This window comes from Salminus brasiliensis, chromosome 25 (genome assembly GCF_030463535.1).
Source record: "Salminus brasiliensis chromosome 25, fSalBra1.hap2, whole genome shotgun sequence".
Taxonomy (NCBI): domain Eukaryota; kingdom Metazoa; phylum Chordata; class Actinopteri; order Characiformes; family Bryconidae; genus Salminus; species Salminus brasiliensis.
In genome coordinates this window covers 5,868,958-5,890,617 of record NC_132902.1, presented here as the reverse complement: position 1 = coordinate 5,890,617, position 21,660 = coordinate 5,868,958, and the positions used below count along the sequence as shown (strand labels likewise).

General features: G+C 40.5%; 1 protein-coding gene across 3 annotated transcripts in view; it reads left to right on the top strand.

The window, feature by feature from the left end:
* Positions 1-21,660, top strand: part of cdkl5 (cyclin dependent kinase like 5) — a 62,168-nt gene that overhangs the window by 33,861 nt on the left and 6,647 nt on the right. Inside the window, exons 7-18 of one of the 3 annotated variants that reach the window (XM_072671805.1) lie at positions 251-310; positions 1,452-1,542; positions 3,691-3,880; positions 5,829-5,909; positions 6,434-6,600; positions 7,251-7,670; positions 9,164-9,854; positions 15,238-15,339; positions 15,855-15,960; positions 17,597-17,717; positions 19,237-19,342; positions 20,506-20,622. In XM_072671805.1, the coding sequence (XP_072527906.1) occupies positions 251-310; positions 1,452-1,542; positions 3,691-3,880; positions 5,829-5,909; positions 6,434-6,600; positions 7,251-7,670; positions 9,164-9,854; positions 15,238-15,339; positions 15,855-15,960; positions 17,597-17,717; positions 19,237-19,342; positions 20,506-20,622 (2,252 nt within the window). The remainder of the gene's footprint in view (positions 1-250; positions 311-1,451; positions 1,543-3,690; positions 3,881-5,828; positions 5,910-6,433; positions 6,601-7,250; positions 7,671-9,163; positions 9,855-15,237; positions 15,340-15,854; positions 15,961-17,596; positions 17,718-19,236; positions 19,343-20,505; positions 20,623-21,660) is intronic. The other 2 variants (XM_072671803.1, XM_072671804.1) reach the window with 2 other exon arrangements.

Genomic DNA, 21,660 nt, shown 5'->3' with positions numbered 1-21,660 from the left:
CACTTTGTCATTCAAATTTGATTTAAATTACATGAATTGATAGCGAAATGTGATTTTAAAAAATGACCTTTTAGATGATTTGATTCTCACTATTATTGTCTTATGTGTCAGTTCATGTTTTTCCAGTAAGGTATTTTGGAATCTCTAGTGTTTCCAGTTATCACATTGTCAACCCATTGATAGTATAATGTGTATATTTATTTTAAAATATATACTTTTATCCTTGCCTGTTGTCTGTGTCTTTTCTCAGATATCAAGCCTGAAAACCTTCTCATCAGCTCCAACGACATCCTCAAGCTGTGTGATTTCGGTGAGTCAACCCTTCTGGCCCGTGTTCAGCTGATCCTGGATCATCAACACCCTTAATCACACAATTCGCTGTGTGAGATCTTGTTATGCTTAAGCTCAAAACTGACCCAAAGACAGATATTAATAGGATAATAGATTGTGCCTTGCCTTGTGAGTGTTTGATCTACAGACAAATTATATAATTTCATCTCACCTCCACTCTTAGACAGCCAAGAGCACCCACTGTGCAGTGAATTATACTTAAATGTATGTAATTGATGTAATACGCAGGATGATTTAATGCCCCACCTGGTGGAAGATGAATATTATTGCACAAAAAAAGCTAAAAGTCACGCTTCATATGCGTTCAGTAGCTCACTGACTGCCATGGAGAATGCGCATGACTCACTGTAACTGCAGCAGCAGACTTCTCTCAAAGACTTCTTTTATTTTTAGCCCAGGGAACACAGCTAGATTAATTGAATAGTCTGAATGTTGTGCATACTCTTGCGCATGTCACCTATTTTATGTTGTTTATTTAATAATCTTAATAACAATAAAATTAAGTTTTGTCTGTGTAGAGTCTTTCAAGCTTGCTTTGCAAGAAGTGAAAGAAATGTAAAGTGACTGACATAGAATGTCAATTTATGCCGAAGGAGACCTGAGTATACGAGGGGGGCTATATGAATGGAGTTATCAAAGGCTATAACCTAAATATGTGTTTTGAATGCGATGGGAAGCAATTTGTATTTGCAGTTTGATTAATTTGCAGTTTGCGGATTTGCATCTATTCTTGTAGAAAAGAGTGCAGTGCCAGTACATCAGTAATGGCATCTATCTGTCATAGTCCCATCAATGTACTTTACCCTAGTGTAGCATTTTTTATGTGTGGCACAACTATTTAATTGGTGTGTTTTGTCAGTTCCAACTTAGTTCCAAACTTAATAAAAGAAAACACACTGTGTATTACGAAAAAATATTCTGATGATAAGTTGCCTTCTTTAGTATAAATGCACAAGTAAGATGGAATTGAGGCACTTGGATCATACAGAGACGTGATTCTTAAGATAAGCCACTGACTTTGTCTCTTTGTCTGCCGCTCTTTTATCCCATTTCTCTCTCTCTCCCTCTTTTGTACTTTAACTTATCTCCTCCTTCTCCAGGCTTTGCCCGTAATCTCTCAGAAGGCAGTGATGCTAACTACACTGAATATGTGGCCACCAGGTGGTACCGCTCTCCTGAGCTGCTCCTTGGGTGAGTGTTCTTTGTGTCATATACCTCACGTCTGCCTCACATGGTTTTTGTCTTGTCTCTTACCGACATTGGGGGGGGGGTCCCTGGTTCAGTGGTTTTACACTTCATGTGTTGTTTCTGTGCTCTGTACTACCTGCGGTGCAAAGTTTTGCTTCTTTTGTGGATTCCAGCACAAAAGTCATGCATGTCTAGTGTTTGTACCTAACCCTGGATCTGTAAATGGAAAACAAAAAAAGTAGCTCAGGTTGAGCCACACAACACTGCTCCAGCCAATCAGCAACAGGAGGTTTATGCATTTTCGAATGAAAACCTGCTCTAGGTTTACCTTCCAATATTACAGCAACCTAAAAGAACAAAGGAGTGACTTCAGAGAAAGTCTGTGAATGTCCGAGTGGCCAGCAAAACCTAGACCTGAATCTGTAAAAGGAGCTGAAAATGGCTGTGTACCGACGCTTCCTATCCAACCTGACAGAGCTTGCTAGGATATCCAGAAATGTCCAGAAACGAGTGTGTCAAGCTCATAGAAGAAGCGGTAATTGCTGCCAAAGGTGCATCAACTGAGTATTAGGCTAAGGCTGGGTAAAGATTTATATATGTTTGAGGGAAAAAATTATGTCCGTCAATTGTAGAAAAACCTCTAATGTAATAAAACATGGAGAAGGTGAAGAGGCTTGCAGACTTTCCCGTTTGACTGTGTTTATTAGGCAGCAAGTGGGCAGTCAGTTCTTAAAGTAAATGTGTTGAAAGAAGAAATCATTTTTAAGTCAGTTGCAAGGTGGGGCCTCTGAATCTATCGATCGTCAGTTCACCAGTTGTTCTTCTTAGGAGTGCTTTGGCATACCAGTTTCACCCCATCTAGGGAAGACCCGATGTTATGGAGATGTTCTGATCCAGTCGTCTAGCCATAACAATTTGGTACTTATCGATGTCACTCAGATCTTTACAATGGCCCATTTTCATGCCCCCAACAGTGTAACTTCTTGAGAACCAGATATTGGTGCTTTTGGCCACTCCAGGGCTCGAAAACAGCCTTCACACTTGACCAAATGTACCAAACTCACAGAGCATGCAGAAAATAGAAGCTGTAGTGTGAAAGTGCCAATCCTCATTAAATTCACAATATGGAATATGGAATTTGCTGTATATCATGCAGCTCTATTCTGAAATCCATAGCCCTCTGAAAACCTTTTTTTTTATGTTACCTGCATTGCATATTGAAGAACTACTGGTCTAATAGATTAAAAATAAAAGAAAAACAACCTGATGTTTCATCTGCATATTAGCTAGATGCACAGTACATTAACCACAGTGATCCCAAATGTTTAATAAAGAATCAGTGTTGATTGAAGGCATTTGGCTTTGGATCTGTTATGTGACGTATTTATGAGGGCTGAGATCATTCTTTTGGATATCATTCCATGCCCCTGGTTGTGTAGACGTTGTTATTTAGTGCTCTTTGTTGTTCAGATGATATTTTCTAAAGGAGATGAATGCAGTGAAGCGCAGTTTTCCTTTTTTTTTTTTTTTGAAAGTCTCGCCATTTATATTCCGCCTACTCAAATGTTCTCGCCCTCCCTCTCGCCACGTTTCAGAGCAGAAATGTGTCTTTCAGTCTGCTGTCTCCAGTCTTTTCTCCTTCTTTCACTCTGTTCTCCATCTCTTTCTAGTTCTCTGTCCTTCTCCCTTCATTGCCTCCCTTCTCTACAGAACCCTTTGCTCTTTTCCCCCCTCATTTCACCCTACAGCAATCAGCCACCATTTTGACAGCCTGATCTGTTCGCTTGATTTTGTGTGAATGTTTGTATGTTGAGACTGTGAGAAGTTCTTCTAGCCCCAGCCTTTGTAAGTCCCCTTACCCTACCCTCCCAGATTATTACCTGCAGTGTACAGTGAATATTTACAGTGCACATAAAAACTAGTACGAAGTAGTACAGAGTAGTGCACATAAAGCAGGTTTAGCTGAGGTAATGTTATATAATAGTGTGTAGGATCACATTGTATCTGTTGTTTAATTTTCTATGTTTCAGAAAAGTGATATGCATTATGTAACAGTAGATATATTATTTAAGTAAATGATTAAAAAAGAAAACCTCTCTATTTGTCTCCATATTTTGTCTTCCTGAAATCAGTTCTTTCTGTGTCTTTTAGGGCCCCGTATGGGAAGGCCGTAGACATGTGGTCAGTGGGGTGTATTCTGGGCGAACTCAGTGATGGACAGCCTTTGTTTCCGGGCGAGAGTGAGATCGATCAGCTCTTCACCATTCAAAAAGTGTTGGGGCCTCTACCACCAGAGCAGATGAAGCTTTTCTACAGCAACCCCCGCTTCGCAGGCCTCCGGGTGAGGACTAGTCGACTCTGTCTTTTCTCTTCCCATCTCTTCTCTTCCCTTCCCTTCTCTGCATATTGCTTGGTTGCCAGTGGTTGAGTGAGTAGCTGGCTATGACTTATGTGCTGGCATGTGACAGATGCACTAGCTTGAACTGGACGTGTTGATCATCATAAACATTCAAAATGAGATATACATTCATCAACAAATTGAACATCTGGACATTTAATACATTTAATACACTACATGATCAATTAACACCAAGGTACAAGTTTGGGAGGGCTGTTCCAAAAGACTAATGGTAGCCTGCTTTATTCATTCCACAACCATCTTTGATGTGCTTTTGGGATCATTGTTCCCTTGGAACACATAATTTTTCAGGTTTCAACCATCTAGCTAAAGGATTAAGGTTTGCTGAAAAATTCTAAAGCAGTCATCCTTCTTCATACCATTTATTCATACCATTCCCAGCTCCAGCAAAACAGCTCCAGTGCATGATGCTTCCATCGCCGTTCTTAGCATTCTTACATCACCCTTATTCTTCCTTATTCATTCTTTCTCTCATCTGACCACAAAATATTCCTTCATAAGGCCTCATTTGTCTTTGTTATTGTGATGAAGTGCAGACTTAAGTAGAATTGTTATTACAGTAATAATGACAGCACAGTAATTCCTATCACATTTTTATACTTTAAAAGGCATTACTGCATTTAACACTTTAAACTAAGAAGAAAAAGAATGTGAAGCAGTTACATAGTGTAAATTGAAGACACTGTTTTTGTCACAAAAATTATTTATCACTTTTAACATTTAAAACATTTTAAAATACATAGTTCTCAAATAAATTTCGTTATAGCTAGAAAAACTAGTTGCTAGCTATATGCCTGGGCTTTTTCCGGTAATGCTACTTCTTCACCAAACTGATGATGTCATTTTGCTGAAATTCTCTATGTTGAAATTATCTAGCATTAATGTAGCAATGTAGTACCATAGAGTGGCATCAAGGAGAGTCGAGTTCAAATTCCCTAGTTCCTAGTACTTAGTACTACTACTACTAAATTCAACTTTTCCCCACTTTTCATTCTTGCTGTTAGTGTACTACATATTTACATACTAACTGTTTACCAGCTGAGAGATACAAGCTAAATAAGGCTCAGCTAGTAACAAGTTGAGGTAACACTAGCACATGTCTGTTTATCGGAAAAAACCTGGTGGCCTTTCTCTGTGTACATTTCAGCTACATAACATCTAACTTACTGTAGCTTTCTGTGTTTATAAGCAGAGATCTGAGTGTTGACATAATGGAAAATGCACCATTAGCAGAAATGTTTAAACTGCTGAAAACAAATATTGCTCAAAATGAATTTTGACCATGATGCTTTGCAGATCTAGAATAACATGCTTTACTCAGGTTCTATGGTAAGTAATTTGTTCATTTTACAGTAGTAAAGCTGTAAAAACTACAGAAATATGTTAGAGTGTACATCATTTTTCATAGATCTGCACTGATCTTTTGGACTTTCCTATTGTACTGTGTATGGGTCAATCCAAATGAGTGCTATCAAACAAGTCTGTTGAGTGTTAAGTCATCAAATTTGGTGTCTGCAGTAATTCTCACCAATAACTTTGAGGGTACTTCCATGCCCTGGGTATGTTTCTACAAAGGTAATAGAGTCGCTGCTCTTTTCTCTTTCGCATCTTTGATTGTAGTGACCAAAAGGGCTTTCAGATCATTTTGCCTGTCACAAAGCATGTTATTCAGCTCCTCTAGTGGACTGTTCCGCCAGCTGAAGTAGGGAAACAGTTGTAATAGCTGAGGATAAGTGATCAGATATCAGCCTATGAATACAGACAGCTGCTCAAAGGTCTTTCACTGACTGTACTAATTTCTATAGATGATCTATGTCTAATCTGTTTCATCCATTTATCTCTATATGTGCTTGTGCAAAATATATTCCAGTTCCCCACTGTCAGTCACCCTCAGACCCTGGAGAGGAGATACCTAGGCATCCTCAACGGCCTCATGTTGGATCTGATGAAGGTAAGCCGCTTGAGTCTAACAGTTTATATGAACTTTACAGTGTTGTTTACAATAGTAGTTACACTATAATAATGTATATATATCCACCTTATACACTTACCTGAATTGCTAGATCAGCATGAAGTTAAAGATACAGGAGACATGATTTCAGTTCAAAGCCATAAAGCGATACCTAAATTCAGTTGCAATCATTACATGAGACTCATGCCTCACATTTATTAACTGAACACTTGTTGACAACTCAACATGTGACAAACATATTTACTCATCAAATGTTCAAAAATGCTGCGAAAAAGAACAACCAGTTGTGGATCTCCTGCCTACACTTTTAAAAACACTAGTCATATTGCTACGATTATACTATATTTTTGACATTCCTTTTGACATTTGTTTTGTTTTTATCCTTTGTCTGTTTTCATAGCCTCTTTCTGCTGTGTGATTTAGACCGGGATATTTGTTTGAATTCTGATTCTGATTGTGTTTTTATACTAAATGATGGACTTTTGTTCTTTTATCTCTTTTAGAACCTGCTGTTGCTGAACCCTTCAGAACGCTTTCTGACCGAGCAGTGTTTAAACCACCACGTGTTCCAGGCACTGCGAGTGCTAGAGCGGCCGGCGCCCCCCTCTCCCACTCCACCACGCACCTCCAAAAGGAAACCCTACCATGGGGATAACACCATCCCCAGCCGGTCGGTCCACTTTTTCGTGCTAAACATACAATACAATGCATTTCTTTCTGTATTTTTTCAGATGCAAGTTTAGCACTACTACCTTTTCTTAGCTCATCCACAGTTCTCCTAGAAGAGTAATGACTGCTTTTTGGTCAAATGTAAACAACCTTCAAGTGGCTCAGCAGACTAAGTCGCTGAAACTATGGCCAAAGGATTGTATGTTTGAATCCCTGGTCATGCTGCTTTGCCATCAGCCGAAGCCCAAGAGAGCACAATTGGCCATGCTCTCTATGGGTGGGTAGTTGCCGCCCTCTTCCCTCATTGTTTCTGTTGTGATACTGGCTGGCACAGGTATCTGTTGGCAGATTGCTTTCCTCCAAATGCGTTGGCTGCCTAGTGATGCTGCATTGGTGGCAGTTTGAAAAGAGGCAGATCTCCAAATGTTATCAATCAGGAGAACCGTGTTTGCTTGTTTGTTTGATGCATAAACATAAACTAGTTTTCATAAGCTTCTGTTATGTGTTAGCTGCACAGTTTGTTACGCTACTGCAAAGAATACTTAACATTTCTTGAAAAATCAGGTACTGTTTGGACTTTTGGAAGGTTTTTTTGGACAGTCTATCACTTTAGCTGTCTTTGTCCCCCCTTTTGTAACTTTCTCCCTGTAGTAGTAAGAGCTCCAGTCATCGACGCTCAAACAGCAAAGACTGTTCATCGCTGCCACGTCATGAGGATCTGCACCGCAGCACTGACAGTTTCCTGAATGGAGGCGGGGGTCCCATGACGACCAGCTTGAGCCCCACCCTGCACCCCAAGAGCTACCAGACCCAGACGCTGAACCGCTCTATCTCCTGCAGCAAAGATCTGGTCAACAGTAACCTGCCCCACCTCCTCAGCCCCAAAGAGCCCAAGGGCAAGACCGAGTTCGACTTTGCCTTGGGACCCAAATCCGGGGTCTCGGCTGCCGGGGTGGACAGCTCCACCGGCAAGTACCTAAAATCATCCAAACCTGGCCGCCACTCGTCCTTTCTGGAGGGCAAGACCAGTACACTGCAGTCAGGGGATAAACATGGGCGCCACAGCCAGAGGTAAAAGGCTCACTCACTAAAATTATACTTTGGCAACACACTCTTTGTGTTATTATTTTAAAACATTTTGGGTCAGGCCACAAGAGCACAGCTCGGTTTGACCCTCTATTCCAGGCATCTGCTACACTCCACAGCTTCAAACTACATCTCCGTCATCCTGAAGTTCAATTTATATAGAGCCTTTCACAAATCCAAAGAAGGCTTACATGTGGGAGGGAAACAAAACATGGAAAAAACTTTTTTGAAGAAGGAGAGAGAGGTACAGTAGTAATGCTGAATGAGATTGTGGCAAAGAATTCAGGAGGTAAGGAGCAGCAGCACGAAACGATCTGCCACCCACAGATGTTAATCTAATTCTTGGGAGAGCCAGAAGTCCAGAACCAGATGACCTGAGGGTATGAGACGGACAGTACAGATTAATAAGCCCACTAAGGTAGGAAGGGGCAAGACCATGTAGAGTTTTGAAGAAAGATTTTAAACTTAATGCGGGAAGCAATTTGCAGGCAGTGAAGTTGCTTGAAGACAGGTAGGTTTGGTAGGTGTTGGTAAGTGTGAGGACCCTTGCTTCTAAGTTTTGGACATGCTGAGGATGATTAAGCGATGTAGCAGTAATTGTCTATTACAACTTGAGCTGACCAGATAGGTAGATGAAACATGCACGCGTTGACTGGCAGGAAGCTGTGGGGGAAACAGTAAAGATATAAATCTGAATGTCATCAGCGTAACTGTGAAAATAAAGACCATGATTTTGAATAATCCCTCCAAGGGTAGAGATGTATAATATATATAAAGAGAACATACATATTTTATTCGTTCTTTTTTATGTATCTTTTTGTGTCTCATTTCCAGATTTCTGTGGAAAGGCTTTGTAACAACACCAGGTTTTAAAAAGCACTATACAAATAACTTTGAATTGACATGACTTGACCAGATCTGGCATCTATCAGAACAGAATCTTAAATATCAGTTCTTTTCATTCTGGGATCTTTTTGATCTAAAATTAAATGTCAAGAGATGTGAGCAAGAGCAGAGTAATTGAGGTGCTGTCACCAACAGACTGAAATCAAACAAAAAGAGAACAAGTAATCTACTATAAATAACTTTGCTTATCCATATCCATCTTAATTTACTGAAGGTGATGACCTGGACGAGACTGCTATAACTGTTTTTAGCTATGCAACAAACTTTTTTCAGACTCTGTCTGAAACCACATAAGTAAGTATTTGGGAATATAGGTCAGTGTGGTGTAAAGTAAGTGCATGATTATTTAGGCATACAGTTTGCACAAGGCTAAGAGATGTGCATAACTTACATGTCTTGGCTAAAGCAATAGGCTCCTGTTAGCAATGGATAATAAAAAAATAATAAAGAAGCATAGTTTGGACCTCATGCATGTATAGAGTGAAGGGACCATTTAGAGGAAAGAGACCTCTTGACCAGACCTGTCAGTAACTGAGTAAATACTAAATTCTACTACTCATCTCTTCCCACAGCTACATGGAGAGCTCACATGGCTCCATGCCATCCTCGTCGTCCTCCAAGAGTGCCTCGTCCTTTCTCAGCTTGTCAAAGAGCCACGGCGCGCTAAGCGATGCGAAGTCCGTCGGCAATCTGGCCGAGTCGCGGCTCCACCTGGATGAGCCAGTGTCTGGCTCAGGGTCGGGATCAGGTTCCGGCTCTGGTTCCCGCTACTTCCCAGCAAGCTGCCTGGATCTGAACGCAGCTCCAGGCAGCCCACGGGCAGAGCGGCACTCCGGGTCAGAGCGTCAGGGCCACAGCCCAGCGGGGCGGGGCAACACACGGCTAGAGGGGGGCACCCTGGACTCGCGGCGCTCTTCAGGTCGTAAGAAGACTCCAGATGAGCCGAAGGCCCCAGATACACTGGACCCAGCAAGGGCTGCTGCCGCCGCCGGAGCCCATACACTCTCTGCACCGCACGAGTCATTCCCTTATGGCCTAGGCTACACAAGCCCCTTCTCGTCCCAGCAGCGCCCCCATAGGCACTCAATGTATGTCCGCCGTGAGCGGCACCGGACCCATGGACAGGAGGCCCTTGCGGTAGCACAGGGCGTCCCGACGCGGGCCAGCAGCCTTCAGTTGCTCTCCCCACAGCTACCCCACCGCACATTACCTCGCCACCCCACTAGCTCATCCAGAGAAGAGCTAAACCAGGACCTCAGCAGGGTGAGTCTCCCTCACACACTGTCTCGCTCTCTTTCTGTATCTCACAAGCTCTCTTTTTCACTGATTCTCTTTTCCCATAAGGTTCTCATTTTCAGTTTGTTCCAGTCTTAAAAGTTTAGTAGTGTGAAAAGGTTTTTCACACTAGTTAGGCATTTCCCCAGTTTTTCAATGTCTTAGCATAGCACATACATTAGACTAGCATATACTTCCTCCGAGACATGTGAATAAGCCACAGCTTCTTTTCAAACTGCTGCTAATGGAACATTATTGAACACAGGGTCAGGCCAGTTGTGCTCTCTTGGGAGTGCTTGCCAAGGGTGGCTGAGGCATCTCCTGGCATCAAACTCCTGATGATAGGACACTTAGATAGCTGTGCTACTTGGGAGCCTTTAGTTCACATTAGACTTTTTATTATCTGTATTTCAGACCATCTCCAAAATGCTTTTGTTTAAGCTATTATCACAAAGTGGTGCTTTGCTGTAACGTAAATCTTACTTTTTAGATGCCAAAAAATTATGTGTGTGGTAGCAGTGTGTAGTAGTCTACTTTACATGTTACAGCAATGTGAAGTATGGGACGCTGTAGAGCAGCCACACAGAGTTGGAGTAGCGTTTGTGATCTAGAACGATTCATCAAACATTGATACTGGACCTCACTAATGCTCTACATGCAATCAAATTCTCAAAGCAATGCTCTAAAACCTAGTGGAAAGTTTTCCCAGAAGAGTAGAGTTCCTCCCCTCTCTCACTCCCACACCTTCACTTTCTATCTCTACCCTCCTGTGTGTTTATCCACCTTTGTTTATACGTGCATCTGTCTGTCTTTATGTTACTGTTTTGTCACTCTCTCTTCCCTGCTGGAACGTTCCTTTGTTTTGTGGACCCCATCTAGTCTCATGTCCCATACTAAGCTTCAATTCTTGCTAAGCTGCATGTTTAATGTCTGCAAGTATATCTTAAATCATCTGCTAGCTGCATCTCCATTCCCCTGCAGAGGGGTGAGCCGTGTGTGAATGCTGTGCTCTGCTCTATTCTTATCTCTGCCTGCTTCTTTCACAATGACAAACAAAGTCCCGTCACACTAGAGTGTCATGTTCCACAGAGCATAGCAGAGGGCTAGCCACCATTAAGAAATGACATTCAGTCATCCTTTCTGCTTGAGAGATGTAGAGTATGTCATCTGTTGTGTGTGTGTTTGACCTCTGCTTTAAACTTAATAAGGCTTTGCTGCTTCCTTCCTGAGGTGCTAAATTATGGTGTAGAGCATGCACACATGCACGTATACACACACAAACGAAGAGAAAGAGAGAGAGAAAACATTACTGCTGTCTGATGAATGTTATGTTTGAGCAAATTTTAGTTCTGGATATATATTGGAGCACACTGAATTTTACTGAATTTGTTGAACCAATGACTACAGTGCAGAATATCTGCTTTTGTCGTCCACTTCAGGTAACCATAAAGAAATTAGCTTAAATTAAATTATTTGTAGTAAAACCTACTTTTTAACTTTTTTTAACTTTTTTCATTGGATCATACCGTCTATAAAATATTGCAACGGTATACAGTATTAGCGCATGGTGTTACCTTGCGTTAATTTAAAACCGGAAAATGAACAAATACAAAGTTCAGTTTGTTTACAGGGTCACAGACGAAACGTTTAGACAAGAATGGCTCACATCAAGCGACTGCTGTTTGACAAACAGAAAGCTTAAAGCTACACTATATTATAAGTAATCACCCACCCATCCAAATAATTGAATTCAGGTGTTCCAAACGATACCATGGCCATAAGTGTGTAAAACCCAGCAGAGCAAGCAGACTGCTTCTACAAAAATTGTAATTGTGAAAGAATGGGTCACTCTCAGGAGCTCAGTGAATTGCAGTGTGGTACTGTGATAGGATGCCATCTGTGCAACAAGTCCAGTCGTGAAATTTCCTCGATACCAAATATTCCACAGTCAGCTGTCAGAGGTATTATAACAAAGTGGAAGCATTTGGGAACGACGGTCACGTAAATTGACAGAGCAGGGTCAGTTGATGCTCATTGAGGCGCATTGTGTTCAGATGTCGCCAACGTTCTGCAAAGTCAGTCACTACAGACGTCCAAACTTCATGTGGCCTTCAGATTAGCTCAAGAACAGAGAGCATATAGAGCTTCATGGAATGGGTTTCTATGGCCAAGCAGCTGTATCCAAGCCTTACATTACCAAGCACAATGCAAAGCATCGAGTGCAGTGGTGTACAGATTTTACTGACTTCACAAATGTGCTTCTAAGAATTAAAAATGGGATGTCACTCAAGTTTAAATGCGTGCAAAGGCAGGCGTGCAAATACTTTTAGCAATATAGTATTTACTATTCCTTTTGCTTTGCTGGCTTAGCTACAGATTCAGAGAATATCAGACTGCTCAGTCGAGTGAATGGTCTTAGTAGTGTTTTTGACTGCTTACGACTGTTCACAGGGACGTTGATTAGACTGGTTCATCCAGGTTTGCTTGTTCTGTCTGAGTGAAACTCAGCATCTACTTGCAACTACAGTGGGCTAGCCCCCCCACCACACCAACACACCACCACCACCTGTTTTCAGAGCATTCCAACACCAACTACTGAGCATCCACAACGCCTCCACCCTGTGGCTCTCTTAAATGCATATGGGGGAATGAGCTTGGACATCCCCATATACTTAATCCTCAGTAATGCTGAGAATGCATTCTCAGTGGGATTCAGTTTGATTTACTGTCTTGGCCACTCAACAACATTGCACTATTTTGGCCACAGTTGCTTTACTGGTGTGTGTATAAGTTCAACCTGTCATACAGCTTTTTAAGCAAACTGTAACCTGGCTTTAGTATATTACTTAGCATGATAAACCCTCTAAAAATTATATTTCTAATGTATTCTTCTGTGGTAGTTGTTGACTGTCAAGAAATACTCTGGAGGTTGCTGAGATCTGCTGGCGAACACAAACAACACCAGACAAACTCAAGAGGACTTACACAGAACTGGGTCCACCTGGCGGTAGGGCAGGGCTGTCAATGATGAGCAGCTGATAACAATAGGGAAAAGGCAGGACAAAGGAGGAGACACAGGAAACCTGGGAGACAAAAACAAAATGACAGGGCAGACAAAAGGACAAGGCAGAGCTACGCCATGTAGAACCACCATCCCCCCCCAAAAAACAAAACACGAGACAACACCAACAGTCTCTCTTTTGAGCATAGGTTGAATACATAGGACCTGTTGGAGTTGTTCCAGTGTTCTTCTGAGTGTTGAGCAGAGTCTTCTTGTAGGCCTCAGTGCTCTCCTGAATGCCGAGTAGCATGAATATTTAGACAGGAGGCTCAGAAGTTGTGGGCCCAATAGCGATTGACGGGTCAGTGTTGGGACCAGTGCACCTGAAATCATTGGCTCAGGAATCTGAGCAGGCAGGGCCGCTGACAGGGGGCAGGAATGGACTGGACTACATTTTTTGGGATTGGGTTGGCTGACCCAGTCAGTCCAGGGGTAGAGTCAGTTGAGACTGTGGCCTCAGGAACAGGCATGACTTGCATCACTGTCTTGGACCCGTGTGCAGCTAGAGCTGCCAGTTCAGGAACAAGAGCAGCTGTTGTCACTGACCTAGGGACAGGAGGATCTAGGAGAGCAGACTTGGGGTCAGTAGAGACTGTGACAGACCTGGATAGGGTTGCTGGTTCATGGACAGGATCAGTGGTCACTACCAGTTCAGGGGGTGCTGGCTTTGGGACAAGAATGGGTAGGACTGCTGGAAAGGGGCTAGAAGCAGACAGGACTGCCAGTTTAAGGACAGGGATGGCCATGTCAGCTAACTCAGTGACTGATGCACCAGAGTTGAAGTGGCATCCTTGGCATTAGGGTCTATAGTGATCATCGACATCTGAAGGGTCTGTGGCAATGACCTGAGCTGGTGACGGCTTGGTGGGAATGGCCTTGGCTACAAAGGAAGCAGCACTGTAGGTTTTGGACACAGGGCCAGCAGGGTTGGGTACAAGGGACATCAGATTCAGGGCAAGCAGAGCAGTAGAGTCATTGGCCATGGGCAGTGTTGACAAAGTGGCAGTTTTGTGTGCGGGGCAGGAGACTACTGAGACATACTGAATTAAAAAGGGCTTTGATTAAATAGGGCTGTGATTCATGTGAAGTTCACACTATATATGTAAACACACTCAAAGCCGACGTTCACACTTTTACCTTAAAGTCATTGTTTTATGTCAGTGTGCCAGGGTACAGATCCAAAAAGACAAAAAGTAGGGATGTTCCGATCCGATTCCAGGCATTTCTGATTGATCGGTTATTGGCTTTTAAAGCCCAATCCAATCCAAGCTTTATTTGAACTGATAAGTGCGATGACGTTACCAATCAGCAGACAAAACAAGGTTGAATGTTTTCTACTAACTCATTATTTCTCCTCCACTTGAAATAGTGCAGTAGTTATGTTCTGTTGTTAAACTGTACACAATAACTGCTGCACTATTTAAGGTGAAATAGACAGTTGGGAACTGGTAACATCCCTGAGTTAAAATAAAACTCTTTTTTGTTTTTTTGCCTGAAATAAAGTCACAGATTATGTTTAGGGTAGTTTTTAATTAGTTAAAATGTGAGAAAAGAATGATTTAAACCACACTTTCATGCAACATTCTCATTCACATAAAATCGCTCAGTCCCTCGCATGAGTAATTGACAAACAGCAACAGCTATCAGTTCAAAGTGTGTACCACTACACACACACACACATGCTTGCAAACTGATTTGACTGCAGTGTTGTAAAGGAACTGGGAGCTGAATGGTCAGGTAGGTCAGTCAGACTAGATTTCAAGATATTAAACAGTATAGAGTTCAACAGCACAAATTACCAAGGGTGTAGATTGTTTGTGGAAGATCGAATCAGATCGGAATTGACTGATAGTCAGCATAAGGGTTCTGTCATCAGATTTGGGGGGCAACAAAAACTGATCGGGACATCCCTAACATCAATTGACAAATACATTCAATACAAACAGCAAATTCACCAAGCAGCTTCAGCTGTTTTAACAATGCTATCTTGGCCTGTAGTTGTATCTCTACATTGCTGTTTTGACTCTATTGATCGAACTTGATCATGGCAACATGATGCACTTTTTGTTTAGTCAATGTGTGACCTTTCACACATGCAAAATAAATGTCTAGTCTAAATGCCCAGTCCGAATCTACCTAACAATGAGTTGAGTTGAGCACATCCGTACATGCATCAGTAACTAGGAAAGAATGCATTTTTGCACAGGATTATTGTCATATTGTCAGTAGCATGGGACTTAACAGTACACACTCTCACACGCACACTCCATTCTCGTGTCTGCTTTACCTGCTGTGTGTTTGTGTTGACAGAGCGAACAGTCTCCCAAAGAGAAGCCTCACTCTCACGGCCCGATTAAAGACTCGACGAGGGACAACACTGCTTCCTTCCACTCACAGCGCCCCAAAAACGAGGTCTGAGTCTCAGCCAGGCCGGCACGGACCTCCAAACTCACCTCACACACGGAGACCGGTCTAAAGCCAGCTTACAGTGCCCGCACACACATGCCTACAAACATTCAATCAGTTACACTCGATCCTCCTTGTGTTTACGTAGCTACTGCTATTGTATTTCCATATCACACATCTTCTCTTTGTCTTATATTGCATTGTTGACCACCAGAGAAGCAGATCATTTAAGCTCTCAGTGTGTATATAAATGTCTTATAAGTGTCTCCTCCACCATGTTTTTTAAAGTCTAAGTCTAAGCTTATGCTTCTAGCCCAATGTAGCAACTCAACTAAATGTTTTCTTTCCTTTCTTCTCTCTGTTCCTTCCTAATCAACCCCTTTTCCCTCCCTTCTTACGCAAAAAGTCCCAGTAATGTTAGGCATGTGTACAGGAAGTGTAGTGCAGAGCAGAAAGATGGTCGTAGTCATGCTGCACATGTTACAAGTGTGATAGCTTGCCTGTTGCGTCCTGTGCTGCAGGTGGGGATGTATCACGACCCACACGTGGAGGATGGAACCTCGTCCAAAGAGAACAGAATAATCTACAGTGACTCCATGCCTCGGAGAGTGGGCAGCTTCTACAGAGGTACTGTTAAACCTGGATCTGAACAAAAAATCTACAAACCTTTACCCATAGCCCAGCTTAGCACTTATGAACAAAAGGCAAATCTTTCCCCCTAAAATTCTCTTCCAATGGGGCTTTGAGTGGTTACATGGTCTAATGCGCTGCCACTAAATCCCAAGTCATGCTTTGCCGTCAGCGGTCGGAGACAGAGAGAACACAGTTGGACATGTTAAGCCCTTACCTTCCTAATGTCAGAAGCTTTGCTTGTGCTAGGGGAAGCTATAGACAAGCAGGTTAATTGGCAGTACCAACTTGGGAGAAAAAGCTAAAAAAATATTCTAATAATTGAGTGTTTTTTCATAAACCAAATAATAATTTATATCAAATTCATTCTGTATTAGAATTTTCTCCGTTTTAATTGACTGCCCTACATTATGCCAAAGGAAGCAATCCATACTGTGTGTGTGTGTGTGTATATATATATATATATATATATATATATATATATATACAGTATATGACACCTCTGTCATTGCCAACAAAGGATATATAACAAAGTATTGAGATGAACTTTTGTTATTGACCAAATACTTATTTTCCACCATTATTTGCCAAAAATTCTTTAAAAATCAAAAAATGTGGTTTTCAGCCTTTATTTTTCTCATTTTGTCTCTCATAGTTCATAAGTCTACCTATGATGTCAATTACAGGCCTCTCTCATCTTTTTAAGTGGGAGAACTTGCACAATTGGTGACTGACTAAATACTTTTTCCACACTGTATATATAATGTTCAATAGTAGAACTAATAATCAACTGGACGTAAATAGGTGTTCACATATATATATGTTCTGGTAAAAAATGGGAAAAATGGGTTTTCAGTACATGGACTGTAGACAACAGTGGTCATGGAGCTGGACAATTAAAAGGTCAGAAAAGACATTTACAGCCCTTAAAATGCATAAAAAAGTAAGTACAATTACTTTTTTTTTGACAGATTTTATGTGCAAACAGCATCTCACCCATAATTATAACCATATGACATATTTATTTATTATTCATCTTGTGCTGTGTTCTGTCCTTTACTTTGGCAGTCGTTTAGGTACACCTCGCTTAATGTGAATGCTTTAGTTTGATGGTTTTGTCTTCTGCACTTTATGTTAAAAAGTATGTTGTCAATGTTTTAAAGCCTCAGAATTCAAAATAGTAGCTTTCATTTAATGCATTTTTAAAAATATTTTGACCATTTATTGATATTGATGGGTAAAGAATGTGAAATCTAAAAATCCAAATGTTTTTTTTTGTTGTTGTTGTTGGAAATGACCATTTTAAATACTTAAGTACATAAACAGGTATATACTTTACACGTCAGACACATTTTATCATTACCCGGAGAAAACGCAGCACATAAAAAGGCCCATTTCCCCATGCCGATACCAAGATGGACATGCATCTGTCACAAATACAGATTTGAATGAATTAAAGGAAACATTGGCAGCGTCTTTGAATGTTTCACTGGCGGGACATTAGTTAGGGCTACTAAGACGTCCAAAAAATGTAGGGTCATTTCTATTGGTCCGTTCATCATGAAATGTTCACACAATGTTAAGGGCAGCTGGTAATATCTATTGTGTTTGTATCCCCCCCTCTGTGGTACAGTTCCTTCTCCACGACCAGACAACTTCCACGACAGCGCTGGCCAGAACAGAGTGCCGACTGTAGCAGGAGACAGTGGCGCTCTGACCAACCACTCCAAACGCCAGACCAACTTTGACCTCTGGTGAGCTCTTCCTTGTTACCATGGCAGCATGCTGTAGCAGCAGTTATTATTAACGCAGCTCTTTGTGGAGCTCTTTTCACGCTACTAGAATTAGTGGCTGATGTGCTTATTGCACTGCGGAAATTGCTCTCATAAAAAAATAGCCCCGGTCAAGAACTGTAACATTTCCGTGATTAACTATAAATAAATCATGGTAGAATGGCAAATGTGGATATATTGCTTGTTTTGATAAAGAGCATTGTTATTCAGAAGCCTGCACTAATGCACCAAAAACTGCACTGCAATTACTGACAAAAAAAATTACATGGATAAATAATAGGCTAGGATATAATTAGTAAGAATCCTTTGTTTTATACCTACTATATATATACTTTTTTTGTTTGTTGTTTGTTTTTGGGTATTATTTTTGGGGGGGCTGTTTGTTTTTGGAAATGGTGGGAGTGAGTTGAGCAGTCATAATCCTTACAGTGTGACCTGAATATGCTGCACATGTCTCGTAATGAATGATATTATATATTATATTTGCAGATACTAAAAATATATTTCAGAATATTGTCGTAAATATGCACTGAATGATGCAGATATCAGTGTTCATTTTGGCAGGTGATTTTAATTTAGTTGTAGTCTTATTTTTTTATTTAGTGCTTAATTTAAAATTATTATTATTTCTACACATCTAAAATAATTCATTTTACATTTAATTAACTCTAAAACAGAAATGACAATTTCACTGATACAACAGTCTGTTTTAACAGATACAGTGTAATGTGTACATACAGTATGGTTTCACTGTTACTGAGGGTGTATTTTACAAAGATAAACTCATATGTAGGCCCTTGTTGTCCCTTAGTTTCGTTATATTAATAATTCAACAGTATGTGAAATCCTATGAAGGCTGTCTCAAGTAGCAGTTTTGACCAATATAAACTGAAGTTAATATTGATGAATTACACTTCTTATCATCATAAAACAAAACTATAAACAAGAAAAACTTCAAACCTAAAGAAACCTTAAATCTGAAGGCAACATTAGCTCACCTTTTTGTGAATTTCTGGATGGCAGACACTCATGTTTCTTGAGGTTTGTTGTGTTTTTTCCAGTTATTTCCAATTATTGCACATTTTAAAATCATTTCATCATAGATTTTGCTTTCAAATTCAGCAAATAGATTGGCAAAAAGTATTTTTCATCATTGTTTTCATTTACAAAATTGACACTGACAGATATGCAATACATGTTTAATAAGTATTTTTGTGCATATGTGTCAGTGTCGGTGTCAGCACAAACAATTATACAAAGTAGACATTAAGACTAACAAGGCTGGCATTAATTTCTGTAGAAGTACATTAATTTCTAGAAGCTGTTTTTAAGCTTGCATGCACCAACTAAGTGTTTTTACTTTTATTATGTTTGTAATTTTCTTATGATAAATGTATTCCTTTTGTAAATGTGCCATGTCAATATGAATATTTATTATAATAATTTTAGACTCAGCCTGTGAATCCTTTTTTATTTTTAGGAATAACACAGAAGCAATGGCCATGAACCCGCCAGAGGTTCCGAAACAGAAGGAAAAACAGGGTTTCTTCAGAGCAATAAAGAAGAAAAAGAAGAAGTCACAACCAGTGAGCATCACAAGTTTTCTTTAATGCTGAACTTGCTAAACTTGGTTAAACTTGGCAGACCTAGTTACAATTGTGTTGGTAGCTGCAATAAGAAAGTGCTTAAATAAGTGTCTCGCTGCTGCCCTTAAAAGAATACGTTGCCCAAAAAAGTTTCAAGTGTTGTTCAAAAGGTTAGATTTTTGGGCAGCATCTTCTTTTAACATCAGTAAGGAGGACTGCTTTGTGTCTTTATATGTGTGCTGTCACTGGGTTGCTTGATACACGTTGTCTGTCTGCCATGGAACATAGCTTACACTATACTATACTATATATTTGTGCAGGTATCGCTGCACAGTAGAACAGTGCACCACTACTCCAGAAAGTGCTAAATCTTCCTGACATTTTTGCAGTCAAACTGGCTTACTGACTAAGCAGATATCTTTTGGTCTTTCAGAAATTCTGTCCTGTCCATGTATTAATTACATTATAAACGGAGGAAAGGGCTTCTTGTAAAGACTTTGTTTTTTTCTTTTAGTCTCCACCTTTGTGGGCATCAGTAGTATTCTTTTTTAGAGTGCTAGACAGCTGTGTGTAGGGAAATCCATGGATGTTGATTGCTTGGGCAAGGTTTGAGGAATCAGAGTATTTTTTTGAAAGTTTGGAAATTGGCATCATCTAGCCTTTCCTAATGGTGATTGTGAGCAGACCATTGCCCTAATAAGCTAATTAAGGACTGAGAGTTCAAATGTGTTCCTTTCCTTTTTTTACACTAAAAAAAGAATGTTTCACCTTTAACTTTTTAACAATTTGGAGAACAGTTCATCTTCTTCTTCTTAGCTATTCACAGTGACAGAAATTTTGACCAAGGATGCCCAAAGCCTGCATGACACTGTATATTTAGAGACATAACAGATAGCGTCTTAGTTTGCTACCATATTTATCAAATAAGTCCATCTATCCTAAATCCAGAAAAGACCCAAAATGTGACTTGCGTTGATAGTGTTTCCCCCAGATTGGCATATGGAGACCAGTGCAAACCAAGGCAGAATGTCTGTGGCAAAATCTGCCTCTGTGTGCAAACACTGAGCCATGGGACCGCATGTTCATCTGCTGTTTTCAACAACAAACATGTCTGTGTCTTCCTGCAATGAGCCGCTGGCCTTTCTGTGCGTCTTATATTCCAGACGGAGGGCTGCGAGGGAAGGAACCCGAGCATCAAGAAAAGCCTTTTCCCCCTCTTTAACTCAAAGAATAGCTTAAAGCATAACTCCTCTGTGCTTCCTGTCCTTACTCAGCCCATGGTATTGCCCTCATAGAACCGGCCCGCACTACTCTGTGCATCATTGTCTACTTCAAAATATCCATTGCACGTTGTTTAAGATATCAGTGTATTTCTCTGTTTTTTCTTTCCTTTTGATTTTATTAACCATCACTGTCATTTCTCGAATGAGCAGCACAAGTATCAGGCCCAGATCCATGCAAATGCGCAGTGTCGGATCTCAGAGCAGTCGCTGTCAGATTGTTCTAAGAAACGCACAGTTGGTTAAAGGCAAATAATCAATTGTGCTGTTTTTACATATAACGCTGGGTGTAACCCACTAGCCAATGTTTGGTATTCAGAGTTTGAGATAGATAGATAGATAGATAGATCGATAGATAGATAGATCGATACATAGATAGATACTTCACTGATCCCAAAGGAAATTTAGCAGCCAATAGCAATTACACAATACAGCACAGTAATACAATACAATAATTAGAATAATAACAATAAATAGAATAAATGTAAACATTTGAACCAACCGGAGATAAAAGGCAGTGCAGTTATAAAGAATAAGGAATGAATAATGTGCTAGAGGAGTGGGTATCAGCAGATAGATGACAATACTGAATAAATACATATATATATATATTGGTTTTATATTTAAGTAAAGTATCAGTAGTGTCCTGGAGTGCAGATGTACAGGATGTACAGTAAAGTGTTAGTAGTGCAGATTAAACATAAGAGACTCAGTCCTCATCCTTCCTCCTCACTCTTTCAGCTCCACTGGGAAGAGCTGAAGAGCCTGATGGCTCTCGGAACAAATGATCTCCATGATCTCTGTCTACTTTTGTAGTTAGCTAACAAGTAATGGAAACTTACCCTAGCATTTAGCGCTGTGTAACCTAGGGCTTGGCTGCAGACAGTTAACCAATATAGTGTGTACTGTTTAATGAAATACAAAAACTGAAGATTTATACATTTAAAAAATGTATAAATGTAAAGTGCATACTGCTTACAGTAGTGATCTGAGATATAGATAAATATATCTATATATATAGAGAGAGGGGGGGAGAGA